The following is a 19,148-nucleotide window of genomic DNA, read 5'->3' as shown; positions in this document are numbered from 1 at the left end:
TGTGTAAATATGGACGTCTATATGGGCCGATGTCTCGAAAGGTAGCTGAGACCAGACTAGCAGCATCTTGTCCAACTAGCAGCATCTTGTCCAGAGTCTCGGTCGTCGTGGACAGATTGAGCGGACCCTCGCTGATCATTTACACATCAGCTATTCCTGGGAAATGGCCACCAAACCCCAACCGTACGAACAGGACTTGGAGAGACTCGGACTCGAAGGAATCATTGAAATCCAGATAAAGTGGTAGCACAGACCTCGCTTTCAAGAACAACCTCAATGTAAAGTGCAACTTCCAATCCTTCAATACTGCTAGAGTTACAAAACAACATATATGCTCCAACAAGCCGCAAGACCCGGGTAAGAGGATCTCAAACGTACCCAGTGATACCCACGCATACGCACACGCACAGACAAACCACTCTCAAACAGAATACAGCAGCCATAATGGAAGTAGCAATCCAGACCAGGAAGGAAAAAAAATAATAAAGACACAAGCTGGAGAAATAAGAAAAGAAAGTGAAAAAGGTTCTATACAAGAAACTGAAACAATGGTGGCAGAGACATCCCCCAAAGGCTCGGTTCATCGACGCCGGCGTTGCCCTTGAAATTGAAAAAAAAGGGGATATTGGAAAGAAACGAGAGTTGGCAGGGTTCAAGCCGAGAGAGAAAGAAAGATCGAAAGAGGACACAATCGTAGGTTATTGTTGGAGAATTAAAAAAAAGACACAGCAGAGGCAAGGGGAGCTCGTAGCCACCGCATCAAACCCAGAAGAAGCCCAGAAGTAAGCGTTGCAAGACTCCAGTCACAGCTGAACCGGAACGGACCCCGGAAGAATATAGAAAAGCATCATGCTGGATGGCACGACCATTTGCTCCGCTTTAAATGGCCACGTTCTTCATCTCTCCCAAGACCTCCGAATCAACAGGGTCCGCCGATTCGGCAGCACCATCGGCTTTATCCTTCTTCGCCTTCTTCTCTCCCTCAACCGGCTTGGGCTCGCTGGCATTGGCCGACACCTCATTCTCCTTATTGGAAATCTGCGGTGTGGCCACCTCCATCAGCAAATCCTCTGCCGGCTCGGCTTCCTTGGTCAATTCACGAGTGTCTTCGGAGATGACCGGACCCGTCGAGGTAATCGGACTGGCAATCTCTTCGGTCACTCGGGCCAAGGGACTGGACACGCCAAAGGTGTTCTTGGGGCTTTGCGCAGATCCCTTGTTGAATCGGTGCGGAGAGCGACCGCGTTCCTCAGTGCGAGTGGGACTGCCGTAGGGCGACTCACGGCCGCTGGCCTTGCCACTGCCACTGACACCCAACCCGTGAGGACCACGCCGCCGGGGAGCCCGACGACCATACTTCTGGTCCACGCGCCAGCGGAGAATTTCCAAGTAAGGAGGCTCGACATTCTGCGACTTGAACTCCTTCAGCTTCATTTCGTTGGTCTCCTCGTCAACGGTGGTCTTGCCGCTGCAGAGATCTTCCGCAAACATGGCCAAAAAGGCCGCCCATGAGCGCGCCACCACGTACTTGCAGTCGTAGTCACGGCCAAAGATGATCACTTGGCCCCATTTACCAGCCGGGCCGGGAGCCAGATCGATGGCGAGGTGATTGCCACCCCAGTCGCGGGTGACAGGGATCCAGCCGTGGTGCGCATATGCCCTCTGCACGGCACCGGGGGCTGTGAATCTTGACGGTCCAGCAGATCGTTGCGCCAGGCACCCGCTGGTTGCTGAGCGGCGGCGGCCGAGGAGCCGGCAACGGAGCTTGACACAGCCGCGGGAGGAGGACCGTTCTGACTCAAGAACTCATCGTTGACAATCTTCCAGTTCCTTCGTTCTTGCACAATCTCTTCGCAGTCCAGAAGCATACATCCGAACATGACCCCGGTCGGCAGACCACCGCGTTCTTGACCATCGTGAATCATCAGCGACTCACGCAACTCCAGGGGCAATGTGCAGTCCAACTCGTGTTCCAGTTCATTGATGTCGTTTTGTGTACATCCTTCGCCCAGGTTATCCAACAGTTCTTCGTAGTTGTGTTCCAACCAGCGCTCGATCTTCCGCCAGGAATGCGCCACGGGGGGTGGAGGGGGCGCGCCGTCGTGGAAGCTCTGCATTTGAATCTCCGAGGGCACTTCCGTCTCATTGGAGCCCCGTTTTTGCGAGGAGAAGGATCGCATACCGGGAGAATAGGGGCGATTGCCGGCGGCGCCCTCGGCGGACGAGTCGTTCCATTCAGTGACTTGGGCAGAGCCCTTGGAAGGTTCGTCGTCGTATGGACTGGAGAGATCGGGTCGAGACTCGATTGCGCTGGTGGCAATGGAGGTGAGAGGTTCATGGCGACTTTGACTGAGGGGAACATGCCGACCGGTGCGGTAAGGTGAATCATGAGAGGCATGACGGTCGTAGGAAGTCATGGTGTGCCAAAAGGAGCGCCATGCTGATCCGATTCTATAATGGCCAAGGGGGGGAGAAGCGGACGGTTAGCACATACTAAAACCGCGACGTCGGGAGAAATAAGAAAAGGGTCAAAAACAGCGTCGTCAGTAGCCAGTATCAAGCAGAAGAATGAAAATGACAATGTAATGGTGATTTTTTTTTTCTCTTTCTTCTTCTTCTTCTTTCATTCTTCTTCACTTGTTCTGACCAGAAGACTCTCGCCAATGCCTCGGGCTCGACAAACTTACGCGTTGGCCATGATGACAGGGTGGGTGAGGAGAAGAGAGGAGTCGATGTTGTCAGAAAGAAAACTCCCAGACGATCATTGGCGACCAGCGTCTCCGGAGAGGAGAAGAGGGCGAGTTGGCTCCAAGACGAGAAGGACGCCCTGCCGTTGAAAGTTGCCGTAGACGTGGACAGGGGAGGGGGGGGTGGTGGGTTTCAAATCACCAGAGAAGGTCCAGACGTCGAGATGTGAAGAGAGAAGGGGGAAGGGAGGAGACGAGGATTGTCTGTTCCGGTGGAAACTCCCGTGATGGAGTGGACGGAGGAACTCAGGGACTCGGTGTCGAGAGCGTTTTGAAGACCCTCGTCCAGGTACTTCTTTTTATTTTGATTTGGTTTTCTTGTGGTGTCCACAGGTGAGTGTATGAATCAAACCAAGGGGAGGCAGTTAAAGAATCAGGATAAGACTTCCATGGCGGCAGGCACGAAAATTATGATTAAGTTGGTCCCTTCCCCGTGATTCGTACAAGGGCTCCGCCGGTCCTTTTTGGTTCTTTGGGGGCTTTTCGGAGCCCACGAGGAGGTACCGCCGGCCTATTTTTAAGCCCTTGAAATCGACACGAGAAGACAGTCTGCATGGATGGAAATTGACAATCATCGTCATCGAATTGTTTAAAATTACGACCATTAAACTATCAGGAACATGAAGAGAACAATGAAAAAGCACGAATCATATTCCGAGAATGGTGAATGCCAATTGTCTGCTGGGCGCATTGAACTTGCATGACCCCAAAGTATGTACACCCGTGGATGACCCTGTTCCGGTCGACTTCGAATGTCCTATCGCACGGCGAGGGTACCTGAGTCCACCAACAGAAGCCTATTTCCCGCGCCACTGGCTCAAGTGTTGGAGCTCGAGATTACCGTCCGTATCTACGATCTATAGCTTTGACTAGTTGAGGTCAACTTGCTAAAAGGTGAGCTCTACATGTCAGACCACTTGAGTACTGGACAGGCTGCCCAGTGGCCAGGTGTCCACGTACCAATACCAGCCCTGGGGGAACGAGGTACAGAGGTAGGACAACGATTCCATCACATTGACTCCTGTACTCCCAACCCACCTCACAAGGAACAACTCCGTCATTATCACGACCATGCAGCACACAGCGTCGATCGAATCACATCAACCAAAGAGCACCAGAGCACATACCCACGACCCATCTCTGTTGGGTGACACCTAATGACATTCCCTTCCGTCACCTGTCATCCGTACACGTATTCGCCACCACGGGTGCAACAGCCTCAACCCACCTACACCTTCATCAGCCCTTCAGGAGGCGACTGACCTCATAGCCACAGCCAAGACTCGACGACTTGACTGCATTCGGAGAATTGTAAGGGACAAGGGGACCATGAGTCGCCATGATCGACATGGCAGACATACCTGAACAATCGTGGTTGTCCTGAATGCGGGCCAAGGGGGTGTAGACGGGAGAGGCAGAGGGACTGACGAAGAAAGGAAACAGGTGGCGCGCGCCAAAATGGCGTCGGGAGAGGACAGAGACGAACAAACAGTGTGCATCATAGCGTCGAGTGTCGACTCTTTACTGTCTAATTGTCCAGTCAGTGTTGCTGGCGCAGTTTGACATGTGACGGAGGATCTCAATCAGGATCGTCCTGCCAGGTACCGACTCGGCACTTGTGAAGGGACTTGGACTTGGTTCTCGGTACGCCATGAAACCGACCGGAGCGGCGGAGATGACCTGCTCGTACACCTCGTATTGCTTCGACGGAGACTATTCCGATGACTAGATGACCATGAAGACCGAGCTCAATGCCTACATAGTCGAACATGATTCATGTCAAATTCGACATCATCTAGTGCCGGGAGAGTCAAAAGGCGGACCACATCCACACAAGGAGCGAGGAAACGGTGACGTTGGAACCACAATGTCCAGTCATGATGAGACGATCGTTCAATTCAGTAATGTACTGACTGTCGCCGGGCTAGAAATGATGACCACTTCCCAATAAGCGGCGATAGTAGTAATTGCAGTAGTAACGAGACTAACTAGGAACTTATCCAATATGCAATCGTGAACAGTACCAGGCCACAAGCACCGTAATAAACTTCGACTTCTATGTTCCTGAGAATCCTTACTCATTCCCACCAAAATCCCAAAATTAAGCTTCCTCGAATCCAAGACAAGATCGACCGCCGGCCAGAAACCAGCAAGAAAACAAACCAAAAAAAAAAAAAAAAAAAACGAATAAAAAGACAAAAGACAAAATCTCCTGGTCCTCCGTCCTGAACAAGTTAGCATCAACAGTTTTTGTCTCGGGAGGAGCGCCACACGCGTTAACTATCGGGTTCCGGTCTGAGGTTCCTTGACTTCCAAAACGGGCGGGTGAAGAATCTCGGGATCGGAGGAGATGGTGAATGGCAAGTTGACGAGCTTTCATCGTCATAGCTTGCTGCAAATGAACAATCATTTGTTCCATTGATGTTCTGCCTTGGGATTGAGCTTTGATGATGGCTGGGAAAATTGAATGTGTCCGAAGATCACAGCCCCAGTGCTCGAGTGCTCACACGGTGTACAGGTACAATCGAGCTTATAGGTTTTTTCGCCTGAGGTGGTGTGGAATGGAACATCTCCGAGGACTTGAGTGACAGTAATTACCCAGCGCGAGCCTACACAAGTAGGCAACTATAGAGCCAGTGTGCTGGTTTCGAGCGTTCCTCCTCCGTCCCTGTCCATTTTCTCTACCAGTGGACACCTGTATCCATTTGAAAGTTGCCCCTACCTTCTAACTAGTAGTCATTCCTGCATACTGGCAAGTTTTTGTAGATGTGCAGCACGTAGGCGAGCATAATTCAACCGGCTACAGGACGAGCAATGTACAGGATTCGGTGTGCCAGTAGATGACCATGGAGTTACTCTCAGCGGTAGACAACAGGTATTAAGACGACATGTCCGATGACAGACACTCTGCAAGTGTATGCAAAGTACCTTTTGTTGACGTACCCAGACTCTACTTGCACAACTCGAACAAAAAAAAGATTGTAGAAGGATGGACGCGAGTTCGACTTCGCAATAGTTAGAACTATGGAGCAGGAGAGTGGCACGCGGGCACATCAGTAAACATGCCGGTGCTGCAAAAAGTCAGAGAACCCCAAGGCCGACGAATCGACGCAGTTAAGTCAGTCATTCGGCATCGTCGGGCAACTCGAAAGGTCCCCTCAGCACTCTCAAAACAGACACGGAAATAAAGAAAAAAAAAGAGGAAAAAAAAGAGGGAGGTTCGCAAAAGAGGAATCGGTAAGGAATGATCCGCGTGCCAGGTTTTAAACCAAGTCACGCAACGCCCAGGGAAGCGCGTCGCCTCATCGAAGACAGAACGACGACTGTCAATGCGTCGCATCCATTGTCGTCAGCCGAGCGACCATACATCATGCATGCCACGTCATACTTGATCAAGCACAGCACCCGCAGGTGCCATGCGAGAAGATCGCCAGCGGAAAAGGAAACGAAACTCCGACCGATGCAAACGAAGCAGCCAGACCTCGTATCAAAACATAAGAAACTCCCCTTAATCGATTCAAACAAAGACCGAACCAGCCAGGCCAGATCCAATCAGAGAAAAAGGCTGCATCAAGAACCCAAAAGCACCCAAATGCCGTGACAGAAATAAACCCCCCCGCACATTCGATATTATCGTCATCCAGCAGGAATGAGAGGTAGAGAAGATCTCGGGAGCAAGTTTCGCAGTAGTAGGTAGTGGTAAGAGGGAAAGACCATAAACGCATCGAGGTGGAATCAAGAGATCGTTCAAGGAACAATACCTGGCAGGGGTTGCTGAAGGTGAAACAAGAAACAATAACATCCCTGGAACCCAGTCCAAGAACGTGATGCATGCCGCCTGGGCAACCGATGCAAGAAGATCCGTCAAACGCAGTGGGCGTGATAAATAAGAACGAGGAAGACGTTGGTCGAGGATGAATAGGTGGGTAAGAGGGAAAAGAGAAAGCCCGGGAAAAACGAGAGGAGGGGGGAGAGAAAGGCACATATGTGAGGTCATGGATCGAAAATGCGCAAGAAACGAAGTCATGTCCTTCGTTCTCTAGATATGCCACATGCACGGAAATCCAGAGCCAGAACAGAAAAGAGAAAAAAAATCAACACAAAGCTCAATATGACCGTGGAAGGGGCCTAGGCGGCAAACGAGCTCTGCAAATTCGAAGAAGGAAGAGCAGGCCCGGAGGTTTGGGCGGCATCCAACTTTAAGATTCGGCGCAGATCATCCTCCATCTTCTTAGTGTCGACCGGTCCAGAGGTGGCAGGAGGGGAGTTGACCAAAGGAAATGCAGCCTGGTGGTACTGGGGCTCTGGCGGGATGAACTGGGTCTGCTGTGGCATAGCTGCAGGCGCGGTCGCGGCAAAATTGTTGTTGGCATGAGGCGCAGGCGAGGAATAACCAGAGGAGTTTCCGTTGCTGTAGAAACTTCCATTGGCGCCGTTGCCATAGATATTAGCATAACCATTAGCATAGCCATTAGCATGACCATTGACCATGGGCACCGCACGTCTCAGAGGAGACTGAGTGCTACGAAGCGGCTGCGAGCTGTTGGCATACGGGTAAGAGTACACCGATTGTGCGGCACTGTCGCCATGGTTGTTCACTGGCGCGGGTTTGGTCGGACCGGCAGCTGGATGGCCTTGCGAGACATCGGCGGGTGGACCAGAGTAGGCGCGCATCGGGGTTGCGTAGTGAGAAATCGAGGCATTGATGTTTGGTCGGATAGGACTGGAGGCGCCATAGTTGCCCGCGGGCTTGTTGGTGGACGACGATGCCGAAGCAGAAGGCGGCTCTTGAGGTCGTGGGTTCAGAAGCATGTACTTCAACTGCTCCGTTGTGGCGCGATATTGATCTCCGCGAGGTGCCGCAGGACTGGGGGAGGGAGATTGCGCGGGGAAAGTAGTCGAGCGCAAAGCATTCATGCGATCTTGATAGGAGGGGGCGAAGGAGGGACCAATGGGGGAAGCTCGTGCACGATCATTTTCCAGATCCATTGGGAACATGCCACCGGCAGTGTGATTGGAATTTGAGCGAAGGACTTTGGAATCGGTCTGCGGCGAGCGCATGCGAGTAGATGCCTCCGGACTGCCAACGTTGTTCCCGGTACGAGCCTGAACGGCAGCTTGAAAAAGGAAGTCCAAAGGCGAGGGTTGATGAGCCGCCTGAGCTGGGTTTGCTGGCTGTGGGCGAGCAACTCGTGGCTTGGAGGGTGTGGTCTCCAGATCAACTTCCACATCCGCAGTGTCGCTGTCGGTTTCTAAGTGAGGTGCAAGATCGGACTCAGGCAGCGACTTGGAAAAGAAGCTTGGAATGGGCAAAGCGGATGGAGCCGGGGAGGCGTGGAAGGTTGGACCAGCATAGGCAGCGGTAGAATCCTTGGCGGGAGTCGCAGTACCGGACTGGGAATGAGAATGCCTGTGACCATTCTGGCCAGGGGCAGAGGAGTATCCATTGGCATTGCGCGGTGGTTGTTTCTTGCCCGAACGTGGGGGTCTTTTCTTGGTGGATTGGACATTGACCGATGAGTCTGTCATGGCGCCGACACCTGCGGGACTCATGTTGCCCGGAGGCGAAGAAGGTGGGGTGTTGAGGGGGATAGAGTTCTTCAACTTGGGGGTGTTTGGCTTCTTTGAGGATCGGCGTGGATGAGAATTTCCGTTCATGTTGTTGTTGTTGTTGTTGTTGTTGTTGACGGCGTTGCTGTTGTTGTGAGCGTTGTTATTGCGAGCGCCCTTTGGTGTATGAAGGCGTGGAGATTGGGCCGACATTGTGACGGAGTTGTGTTGGCTTGAGAAATAGGCAGCCTTTGCGAGAGGACAGAGAAAGAGAAAGAGAAAAGGAAAAAAAGCCGAGCAGTAAACAAGCAAGAGAACGCTGATTAGCACGGTCGTGGTGTCAAGATCAGAGAAGCAAGTCCGGTCACTGCTCAGCAGCTGTCAACAGAGTGAAAACGCCCGGAGACACCGTAGAGCAAAGGAACTGGGAGGAAGATTGCGACGCTTTGCGGAGCAAGATGTGGATTAGAAAAGGTAGCAGGGTTGGTGGAAGATGACGTGAAAGAAACGTTCAAATGAAAGCAAACTCGATGGAATTGCACGAGTGCAACATGGTTGGTGTGAAACAGAAGAACGTGGTAAGGTTGAAGAGGAGAGAGTAACGCCGAGTCATCGTCAAGGTGACGAGTGTGTCGCAGAGCCCGGCTGAGTGCAGCGGGGGATGACTAAGGCCTCCGCCACAGAGGTTCAGGCTGAAGTTCTACGGTGGGATTTCTACACTTGTCACACCCATTATCGGGCGCGGCATTCCTTAGCGCTGGACCCGATCATCGATCGTATCGGAAGATCGGTTTATCGAATTGCAGGCGGTCAGGCCATCGTCTTCGTCGGCTTGCCTCTCGAGTTTCTTTGACCATTCCACCATCTCTGGTCTCTACCGCCATCTCCACCGCCCTATTCACCGCCCCAAACCCTACGATGAGCGTTTCGAAGAGCTGGGCTGGTTATTCCGGCTACGGGATATAGTTTATCCGTCTTTGACTTTGAAGTGTGGAGGACTCTCGATATGCAGACATGTAGTAATCAAACCATATACGGAGCCAACGGGTGTAAGAAGTCTACCAGCTTGGCGAGTTCTCCCAGCGGTTGATGAATCATTTCGATAACTCATCTCACCGACATTTGTCACTTCTCCTTTGAGCGTCACTTCTATCTGAGTAGGTGACTACCTACCTTACTTTATGAGTCCTCCCAAGGTCTTATCAGCTTATCGCCCTATCGTCTACCGTAGAACTAGAGCGTAGACAAAGACGCTCTCCGCCTTCGAAGCTCCCCTACGTAATACGCTGTCTTAGCTCTCTCTCCCGCATTACTCGGTGCGGCTAGTGCTACACCTCTTCCACTCGTTGTTTCTCCCCACCTTCATCTTGAATTCCGGCATAACATTTAAAGCCTGTCCCAACCCATACACAAAAACACACTACGACGCATCGATGGCGGACGTCGAGATGAAGGAGGCAGATGCCGCTACCGACAAGGGAAAAGCTGTTGCAAAGAACACCGACGCGTCCAGCGATAAGAAGAAGTTCGAAGTGAAAAAGGTCTTTCCAGATCCAGCAACCTTGGGAGCCGCAGAACAAATCGACTATAGCAAAGCGCTGGACTGACACAATTTTCGCCTGCTTTCTAGTGGAACGCCGTCGCTCTCTGGGCTTGGGATATTGTCGTCGACAACTGCGCCATTTGTCGAAACCATATCATGGACTTGTGTATGTCGAAGATGCAATCTATAAGCGACCAAATCCCCAGTGTTTGACAATTTGCCGTTGACGGGTTTCTAACACGCCTCTCTTGCTTATCTATAGGCATCGAATGTCAAGCGAATCAGGGATCATCAACTACAGAGGAGTGTACCGTAGCATGGGGAATTTGCAACGTGCGTCTTAACCTCTTCTCATACTGCCCGATCTTTCTGAGTTCTTTGGTACAAGCGATCGGCACCCAGCAATATGGCTGACATCTTTCACATCGCTACAGCACGCATTCCACTTCCATTGCATCTCACGATGGCTCAAGACCCGACAAGTGTGCCCGCTCGACAACCGAGACTGGGAGTTCCAGAAGTACGGACGGTAGCCGGCGCTGGGCGTTGTTTCGTTGCGGGACATTTTGCATCGCAGTTTCTTTATCTCATATCATGTTCACTTTCCTCTTTCTCTACTTTGTTTTGAACAACGAACTTTTGACGATGGCAATGCATATTCGGGACTCCTTTGAGACTCCATGAGCCCTCGCTTTGTTTACAAACACTCGATCAATCCATAACCGATAGTTCGAGGCCAGGGCGGCTGTCTTCAACGTGCCCAGCCCTCTCATTTCAAGTACATCACAAGACTCTCCATTTTCCCGGCAACGCGCTCATCGAACTCCACATGCATTCTCGCAATTCACGCAACTTTGACCCCATCAACCACCACTCCATGACTCCCCGTCGTCCTCGTAGCCAAACCACCCACCCACTTCTCCGGATGCCGATTATAAAAGGGCCAAGGCGGCACCACGACCAGCGCAGTGAAAAGTGTCCCCGCCAGTCCAGTCCATAGCGTGAGATGGATGTCCTTGTAAATGTAGCCAGTCAAGAAGCTTATGATCTGTAGTTGGAGAGAGGGGCACTGAATTAGTCAAGCCTCCTGTAAGATTTGGAGTAACAGCTCAGCCGAATCATGTGCGCGGTCAACATGCAGAGCTGAGAGTCTGGTCATTGCACGTATGATCGACACAAAACACAAGGGGAAAGAATCGACGCCATGTGCCCATGCGAGTTAGTCCCCGGTTGCAATGTGTTTCCACCGTCCGAAATGCGCAATAGCAGGGACATGTACTGTGTCGATGAAGAGACCTCGGTACCATGGCAAACCACACACGACACAATATCCAAGGCTGGCGCAATCCCTCTCTCTTCCCTTCCCTTTCCTCCCCATTCCCTTTCCCGTTTCACACTCGGTCGTGCTTTACTCAAGCGCACTTACCCCGGAAAGTACGAGCAGAAAAGTACTCAATTGTTCAGCGAGTCGTTGACCGTGAAAGTCCTACATCACCCGTATCCAATCGTTAGCTCTCTTCTCTGTATCAACCTTGGGCATTGAGCAGTGATGCGCAAAAAGAGACAAGCGCAGGGCCTCGTCCCTCAATATGTATCCGCGCGAAGATGGCATGGGCCCATATTGTAGCCGTGTAGGTGTATAGAACTCAAAGAGGACTCATCTATCTCTATCTCTGTCCCTTCAAGTTCAAAGTTCGACTTACAATCTGACCCTCGAAGGCATCCTGCAAGGGCCTGAGAATGTCGTCCATGGCTGTGGGTGTCTCTTTTTGAATATGAGCGTGGGCTTGGACTTGAGAAATCGTGTTTCGAGGAGTAATTAATAGTGAATAGTGAGCTGGAGCTGGAGCTGGAGCTGGGACTCCGGGGCCCGCTTATCGCATTGTTGTCATCTGCCCTTTTGTTCCGCCCTTGCTCCGCCGATAGTCCGCTTCCTGTCCTACCGTGAGTTGTAGCTACCAGTACTCTCCGCTTATGCTTTGCGGGGGATCCACCGAGGTAGTTTTTATGTGCAGGATAATTGGCCGACAATGATTTGGAAAGCTTGAATATACTCTAGTACAGTGGCAGCCCGACAAAACTACAATATGTTGAACAACAGATTTGTTTTGACAACATTACATCTGGAGGGAATGGTCATCAGTGTACTGACTCAGTGGACTACTGACCACTGACCACTGACCACTGACTACTGAGTACCCAAGAATACGGCGTCCTGGATTTTGAGGATTGTCTGCGAGTGCCATGTTGACTTTTTGTTCACCGTATAGCAGTGTCTTCGTGTTGCACAGGGTGGAAAGAAGAAAAATGGCATGTGGTAGGTTTCCGCGGTTCTATACAATGATCTATTCAGAAGAAACCGTAGCACCGTCATGAGCAGGTTCCAGCAACTTCCATTGACAGGTGATGTTGTTCCCCGCAAAGCGCGCAATGATGCGATCAGCAATCTCCGTGAAGCGATCCGTCGCCAATGCCAGAATGGTTGGTCCCGCGCCAGAGAGACAAATACCCAAGAGACCGGGCTGGGTGGCGGGCGTCATGGATTGCAGAATTTCCGTCAGGCCTGGAATAAGGGTTTGGCGGTATGGCTGGTGCACTTTGTCCTGCATGGCGAGATAGATCATATCTGGGTCTGGGGGTGAGCTGCCGAGGGCAGCGGGGAGGAGGGCGGCACGTTGGAGGTTAAAGACCTATTTGGGGAGAGTCTTGTGTTAGTGCGCTTGTATGACTGATGATTTTTGCGCGGGGGAATTTAAAGGCTGGGTGTTTGATGTGGATGATTTGCTTACCACGTCGGCACGAGTGTAGGTCTGAGGAAGCACGTTTCGCGCATTTGCAGTGGGCACAACAAAGTCGGGAATGATCGCAATGGCCTTGATCTCGGGAGCCCAGTCAAATTTGCGGTAGTGGCCAATGCCCAATGGAGGCTCTGGGGGCTTGATGCCGGTATCGACGCCTCCGGCTGGGGATGGCAGCACCTCGCTCAATGGGATTTCCTTGCGCGCCACATCTTCGGGCTTGAGCTCGTTGAGGTAAGTTCCGACGAAGCCTCCAAACAGGGAGGCAGCGACGTTATCCGGGTGTCGTTCTATTACACACGATCCAAGCGTCAGTGCTGCGATTCTTCATAGAACTCGAACATTCAGGGGGAAAAGATCTGTTGACTTACCAATCATCAGGCAATAATCCAACAGACGGTCCTTGCTCAACCCAAGCTTGCCGACCTCGTTCGCCAGCATTACACCAGCCACGACGGCTGTTCCAGATGAGCCCAGACCCCGACCCAAGGGAATTGGATTGACAATGTGCACAGAGGTCTCCACAGGGAATGCGCGCTGGTTGTGGCAGCGCAGGACATAGAGGGCGACGCGGGTGATCAGGTTGACCTCGGGATCAAGACTGATCTGCTCAGTCGACTTGCTTTGATCCTCATAGGTGATGGCGCAATTGAGCGGTAACGGGGAAGACTCCTTTGTGGTATCGATCTTGACGTGGATGTCGAGGTGAAGAGACAAGGCCAGACCGATCACGTCAAAGCCAGGGCCGATGTTCGCAGACGAGCATGGCGTGCGGATCACGAACGAGGTGCTCATGTTTGGGTAGCTGGTCGAGAGATAAGGTGGGAATTGGACCGGTCACAGTGCCAATGGCTGGCCAAGGTATATTGCGGAGTACTGCGAGTCCGGTACAATCGAGGAACAGGTGTCCAAGGAGCAAATGCGCGGGGTGTGTAGCAGTTGAGGCTTATGAGTGACACGGATATGGAGGGGCCGAAGACTCGATGCGGGCTCTTGGCGTGAGCTCAGCAAAGAAAAAAGAACGAGGGGCCCGTCCGACGTCGGGGCAGATCTCCTGTAGTCATGTGGGGGGGGGGGGGGGGGGCGGCTCTCACCCTGCGTCGCTGACTTATGGAAAGCTTCTTGCATTCTGTCGATTGGTTTGAGGCAGGATAGACGTTTCCCGGTGTCAGGCGATCAGGCTCGCCAACTTGGACCTGGAATCGATCGATAGCGAGGGTATATTTGTGCTGGTGTACTATTGCATTCATGCATTGTCCAGTCGTGATTTTACCCGCACTGATCGGCAGACCATGTGCATGCAGCGTCGTCGGCATTGGTGGTGAGCAGCAGGAGCTTATCTTTGCCAAGACCACATATTGTAGTATGATAGTACCAAAAATGTTAGGGGAAAGATTCTAACCTGAATCTCCCTAGCCCTCGTCGAGGTCTCGTCCTGAGATGGACGACAAAACACAGATGGGTGATGGGCTTCTTGTCAGTTGAGCATGACCTCCATGTGTATTCCTGAACATTCCAAGCGACATCGTTAGACTCGTCACCATGAAACATACCGTACAGCCGTACAGCCGTGCACTGATAGCATCAAAAATACGGGGACATCACGCCCGTGCAGTGGCCCCAAATGCGAGGAAGCCGAATATGACCTGAAACAACAGAGATCAGATACGCAGACAATCAGATAAATTAGGATGGCCATGAGACGAACACGTGAAGTACATCGCCTGATCAACTGACATTGATACCAGCGAAGGTTTCCTTCGGGAAGCTGGACCACCGCGACTCTCACTACAGGTTCTCGGTCAACGGCATTCTCTCATCGCGACTGACTTGGTCAGTTGGGAACTCGGTGGTATCTTGACGCCTCCATGGGTAAGCGACAAATGACTACCTAGATCTCATCATCACAGTATCCTCATTTCAATAGTCGTTCTGCGAGAACATCGCCATCATCTACCAGCGTGAGAACCCCTAGGAGGATAGAGGAGAGCTGCTTCTCCGGCCGGCATCATGGTTCACCTTTTCCTCGCTGAAGCATCTCATTTGGCTTTAAAGATGCCATCACACAGTCGCGAGCATGAATCGCTTCTTTGAAGATTGATCGCATATTGAACTAGAACGAATCAAGTTGGCCGGACGCATCCCTCGCTGGGACAAACCCTGAACGCACAGGCATCACGAGCACTTTTCTCGAGTGAGCCGTTGAGACTTGAGAGACCCCACGGTACGAAATAATGCCTCAAAACGAATTAGACCGGCTCCATAACGATGCGGCACATCTCTTGTCAAATTGGATCTCTCCCTAGGTTAAGCATCTATTTGTGGCTGGAACCCACTCGAGACCGAAATGGATAGACTCGATGTCTGTCCAGTGGATCCTCGAGCCGGTTTGGTGCAAGCCAAGATAGTCTGAGAACCCTAAGCGATTTCGTACGAGGTAACTGTCGCGTGAGCAGAGAGGTACTCGGACAGGCGTGAAGCCGAGTCGATGTTTATGTTTGTGTGCCTCTTGAATCATGTCGAAACAAGCTGGAGACCACTGAGAGTATCATTATCGTTGCCGCAGTAGGACGGGCCGGGCGCTCGGTGAGGGCGGATGGGCCGTCAATTTGGCAATTGAGTTTTTTTTCCTTTTCATTATGTTTTCTTTTTTTTACCGCAGATCTGCCTCCAACTGCCCAGTTGAATGAGTCATGCTGGACCCGTATTTCTCAAATCTCTCGTCTCTAAAAATTCTAACGTCGGGGCCCGCCGAGGTATCCCTTTTCGAGATCGGAGGTCCAGACCAAAAGACCAACCGACTAAATGAATGAAGCTCGGACCGATTTTCCAAGGGGGCCACGCACTCACGCAGTCTTGCTGGTTGCACATGGTCGTCGACTGACTCGACTCGTCATGATACGCCTTACGTGTGTACAGTATCTTACATGTACAATACAGTATGGCACCATACAAGTGCAATACAGTATATGACTATATGTATCGTCATCGTGGAACGATGCCGGTGGGAGGGTGGAAAATCGGGCTCTGGTGCCCGAGAATCTTCCAGTGCACCAAAGTGATCATTAACGACACATTCCCTTTGCGACTCTCCAGTACAATCCAATTTTCGAAACAGGAATCTCATTTGATAAAGTAATATCTTTACGTATGCACGACGCACGTACAATGGCACACAGTGCGATACCTGTCGGCGACTCGGCGCAGCCATGCAGTAATTCTGCAGCCTTGTTTCGGCAACGATACCTTCCCGGGCTTAACCACCTCCACCGATAGCGTGGTGCATGATTTCCGGCGGTCGTGACTGGTGCAGCCCCCAAGCCCCGGGCCCCATGGTAAGAGCGCAAATTCATCCCCCCCAAATCACAAGCTGAAATCACTGAGTCGAGCCCGTGCTTCAGTCTCTCGCCACAAAGCTTTTTCCCTGTCTCGCCTCCGTCACGATCTTCCGCCCTTTCTTCCCCTCATCACCACCTCGTCCACCGAGTCTGTTCCCAACTTCTCACTTCACCCAGACTCGTCCTGGTGCTTTCAATCAGGACCCCATCTCTTCTATCTGGACATTCGTGATAAGAAGAAAATTCTGCACACATTCTCCCACGCAACTCCTGCCCCCAGCCATCTATTTCCAAAAACAAAGGCCGCCGCCAGCACTGGAAATCTGGGTCCGTGGTAAACCAAAAAGTGGTCAGCGTACTGCACCGCACCGTTGACCAGAGAGCTTGCGATCTAAACTCGCTCGCTCAAATCTTGCCTTTGCGCACTCCATCGTTGTCGCCCTGGAGCACTCGAGCTCCCACTCCTTTGACGCATTCAAGTTGGCGGGACCTCGCTATCTTCAATACTCCTCCCTTCTTCACCCTCTTGCGGGCCCCAAGTTCCGGGTCTTCGGCGGGGGCGACACCAGACCCCCCTAACTGGACTTTATCTCCCGCGATTCAAGCATCGCAGCCAGACGCACGTCGGAAATCGCCAGACCCTGGTGAGGGGTCTGGCTCATGAATGGAGGTCTACTGTCCATAACACGGTCCTCTTGATATCAAGAAAATTCAACTCCCTCTCCGACTTGCGCTCTGTGGCTGTTCGTGCTGCCGACAAAGCATCTCTATCATTTGACGATATCTTGACGATATTCAACCCAACATTGATTTGCACTACTCGCAAACCTTGACCGCAGGTTTCTTTTTCCACTCGAGGGAAATCCAACATTGCCCAACCTGGCGAACGAAAATTTCATCCTGTATCTACGCCAATCGCCCCCCCTCCGCCCTTCCCTCCTCCTCTCTTCTTTTTCACCCAAGAACACCCGTTGAGCGCCCCTCTTTGGAAAAGTCTCTACCCGGGCTTTCCCTCCACGCGGACTTCATAGACAGAAGTATCCAATCGACGTCATGTCAAGCAGCAACCCTTCAGACAAGGAGGCATTCCTTACTCGCTTCAGTACCCCGGCTCCTGAACTTGATGACCATCGGTTCCAGATGGATCCTGTGAATACGCCTCGCATCGAGGCTCCGCTCAGCGAGGATCTCAGCAGACAGAACACTGCCGCGCAGCAGGGTCCACGAGGCGAGATTCTGCCCGAGCGACCTGATTTGTTGTATGCTCAGGATGCGCTGCGGGAGAACACGACTGTGTTCCGTGACTTCGAACAGGCCATCGTGGATGATGATCATTCGGACCATGATGTCAGCGGCATGACGCGCCGTATCATGATTGACCCAATGTCGAACTTCCACTCGCCTCGCCGTTTCAGTGGTGTCCCTCAGGAGCTTCCTGGGGGCACTACCACCCGCACTTCTTCTGTCTCTGCCCGGTCGTCGTCTCCGCCCAACTCAGTCGACGCCTTTGCGGATCCTCGTCGCCGGGAACGTGCAAACACCCTGGAAAGTCATGTGGCTCCCGATTTGGAAGCGATGCTTCAGCGCACTGTCTCGGGAGGCACTATCCCGCGCCGGCCCACGTTCAGCAATGCCAGCGCCATACGTCCACAGCCCGGTGATATTTCTGTATGTGCGCCAGATGAGCCCGGTGTCCAGATCACCTACGAGGAGCCTGGTCGCATCCCTGTCATCGACTACGAGGAATTGGAAGAATTTGTCGCTCTCAACCAGCAGAGAGAGGTTTCGCACACCTTCCGCCGCAAGCACAGTATGAGCTCGCAGAGCAAGAAGCCGCGCGTCTTCTACGACCTGCGTCCCGGCGCCAAGAGTCCACTGGGTGACGAGCACAATAAGCAGTCCGGATCGACGGACTCCTCCGACACTTGTGATCTTGGCGAAGAGGCGGATGAGAAGTCTTCTCCTAAGGTTCTAGACGAGAAGGAATTGGTTGCGACTCTTCCCAATGCTAATGAGCCCATGCGCTTTGGTTTTTTCTCATCTGAGTCTCAGACTACGGTGCATGCGGCGGAGCTGGGAGATTTGATTCTTCCCGGCGATAGCTTCCGCGACCTCTTCCAGCTGGGACCCGAGGGTGGTGTGTGGTGGTTGGACGTCGTCAACCCTACCGAGGCGGAATTGGGAGCCATCTCCCGGGCCTTTTCCATTCATCCGCTCACCACGGAGGATATTTTGATGCAGGAGGCGCGCGAGAAGGTGGAGTTGTTCAAGCAGTACTACTTTGTTTGTTTCCGCACCTTCTACCAGATCGACAAGACCAGCGAGGAGTTCCTCGAACCCGTCAACTTTTACATGGTCGTCTTCCGCGATGGTGTCTTGACCTTCTCGTTCTCCGAGAATCCTCACGCCGCGAATGTACGAAAGCGTATCGGCAAGCTGCGTGACTATGTCTCGCTCAGTAGCGACTGGATTTGTTATGCCATGATTGACGACATTGTCGATAGCTTTGGTCCCGTGATTCGAGATATCGAGATCGAGTCCGAGGCCATTGAGGATCACGTGTTCATTGCACGTGTGGACGACTTTGAGACTTTCCTGCCTCGGATTGGCGGCCTCCGCAAGAAAGTCATGAGTTTGATGCGTCTGCTTGGAGGCAAGGCGGATGTCATTCGTGGCTTCTCGAAGCGCTGCAATGAGCAATATTCCGTGACTCCGCGTGGCGACATTGGACTCTATCTGGGTGATATCCAGGATCACGTGGTGACCATGATGTCCAACTTGGCTCACTTTGAGAAGATGCTCAGTCGGTCTCACACCAACTACCTGGCTCAGCTGAACGTCAACAACCTTGCTCTTGGTAACCGCGTTAACAAGGGACTGAGCAAGATTACCCTCATTGCGACAATTTTGGTCCCCATGAATTTGATCTGCGGTCTGTTCGGTATGAACGTCAATGTTCCAGGCAAAGACGATGGCGGACTGACTTGGTTCTTTGGTATCATTGGACTGATGGCTGCAATCGTTGTTGTGAGCATGTGGCTGGCGAGGTGGCAGAAGCTTGTATAGGCGAGAAGGGTACTGTGTGAGTACGACTTTGTTGCGAGAAAACGAATTGGATGTGCAAAAACAAAAACCTTGGAAGGGTCTAGACCCGTGATTAACATTTTTGCTT

General features: G+C 52.2%; 6 protein-coding genes across 6 annotated transcripts; 2 read left to right on the top strand and 4 right to left on the bottom strand.

The window, feature by feature from the left end:
• Positions 1 to 879: 879 nt before the first annotated feature.
• Positions 880 to 2,698, bottom strand: N7539_009460 (SMI1/KNR4 family protein; the record flags this gene model as incomplete). Its single annotated transcript, XM_056939055.1, is given in 3 exon segments — positions 880 to 1,662; positions 1,674 to 2,451; positions 2,688 to 2,698. The coding sequence occupies 3 exon segments, from the start codon at positions 2,696 to 2,698 to the stop codon at positions 880 to 882; spliced, it is 1,572 nt and encodes a 523-aa protein (XP_056785777.1).
• Positions 2,699 to 6,875: 4,177 nt separating this feature from the next.
• On the bottom strand, positions 6,876 to 8,510 carry N7539_009459 (uncharacterized protein; the record flags this gene model as incomplete). Its single annotated transcript, XM_056939054.1, has 1 exon — positions 6,876 to 8,510. One exon carries the CDS (start codon positions 8,508 to 8,510, stop codon positions 6,876 to 6,878), a length of 1,635 nt encoding a protein of 544 aa, XP_056785776.1.
• Positions 8,511 to 9,730: 1,220 nt separating this feature from the next.
• Positions 9,731 to 10,373, top strand: N7539_009458 (SCF ubiquitin ligase complex subunit HRT1; the record flags this gene model as incomplete). The annotated part of the gene is made up of 4 exons (XM_056939053.1): positions 9,731 to 9,838; positions 9,928 to 10,006; positions 10,103 to 10,173; positions 10,275 to 10,373. The coding sequence occupies 4 exons, from the start codon at positions 9,731 to 9,733 to the stop codon at positions 10,371 to 10,373; spliced, it is 357 nt and encodes a 118-aa protein (XP_056785775.1).
• Positions 10,374 to 10,684: 311 nt separating this feature from the next.
• On the bottom strand, positions 10,685 to 11,591 carry N7539_009457 (signal peptidase complex subunit 1; the record flags this gene model as incomplete). The annotated part of the gene is made up of 2 exons (XM_056939052.1): positions 10,685 to 10,888; positions 11,544 to 11,591. The coding sequence occupies 2 exons, from the start codon at positions 11,589 to 11,591 to the stop codon at positions 10,685 to 10,687; spliced, it is 252 nt and encodes an 83-aa protein (XP_056785774.1).
• A 594-nt stretch (positions 11,592 to 12,185) lies between these two features.
• Positions 12,186 to 13,433, bottom strand: N7539_009456 (homoserine kinase; the record flags this gene model as incomplete). Its single annotated transcript, XM_056939051.1, has 3 exons — positions 12,186 to 12,530; positions 12,630 to 12,928; positions 13,010 to 13,433. The coding sequence occupies 3 exons, from the start codon at positions 13,431 to 13,433 to the stop codon at positions 12,186 to 12,188; spliced, it is 1,068 nt and encodes a 355-aa protein (XP_056785773.1).
• A 3,596-nt stretch (positions 13,434 to 17,029) lies between these two features.
• N7539_009455 (magnesium transporter CorA family protein) lies at positions 17,030 to 19,042 on the top strand (the record flags this gene model as incomplete). Its single annotated transcript, XM_056939050.1, has 1 exon — positions 17,030 to 19,042. One exon carries the CDS (start codon positions 17,030 to 17,032, stop codon positions 19,040 to 19,042), a length of 2,013 nt encoding a protein of 670 aa, XP_056785772.1.
• Positions 19,043 to 19,148: the final 106 nt, after the last annotated feature.

Source organism: Penicillium diatomitis (genome assembly GCF_028827545.1).
Source record: "Penicillium diatomitis strain IBT 30728 chromosome Unknown utg000017l_segment0_segment0, whole genome shotgun sequence".
NCBI classification, from domain to species: Eukaryota; Fungi; Ascomycota; class Eurotiomycetes; order Eurotiales; family Aspergillaceae; genus Penicillium; species Penicillium diatomitis.
The sequence above is the reverse complement of the archived record's forward strand: the minus strand, read 5'-3'. Positions and strand labels throughout refer to the sequence as shown.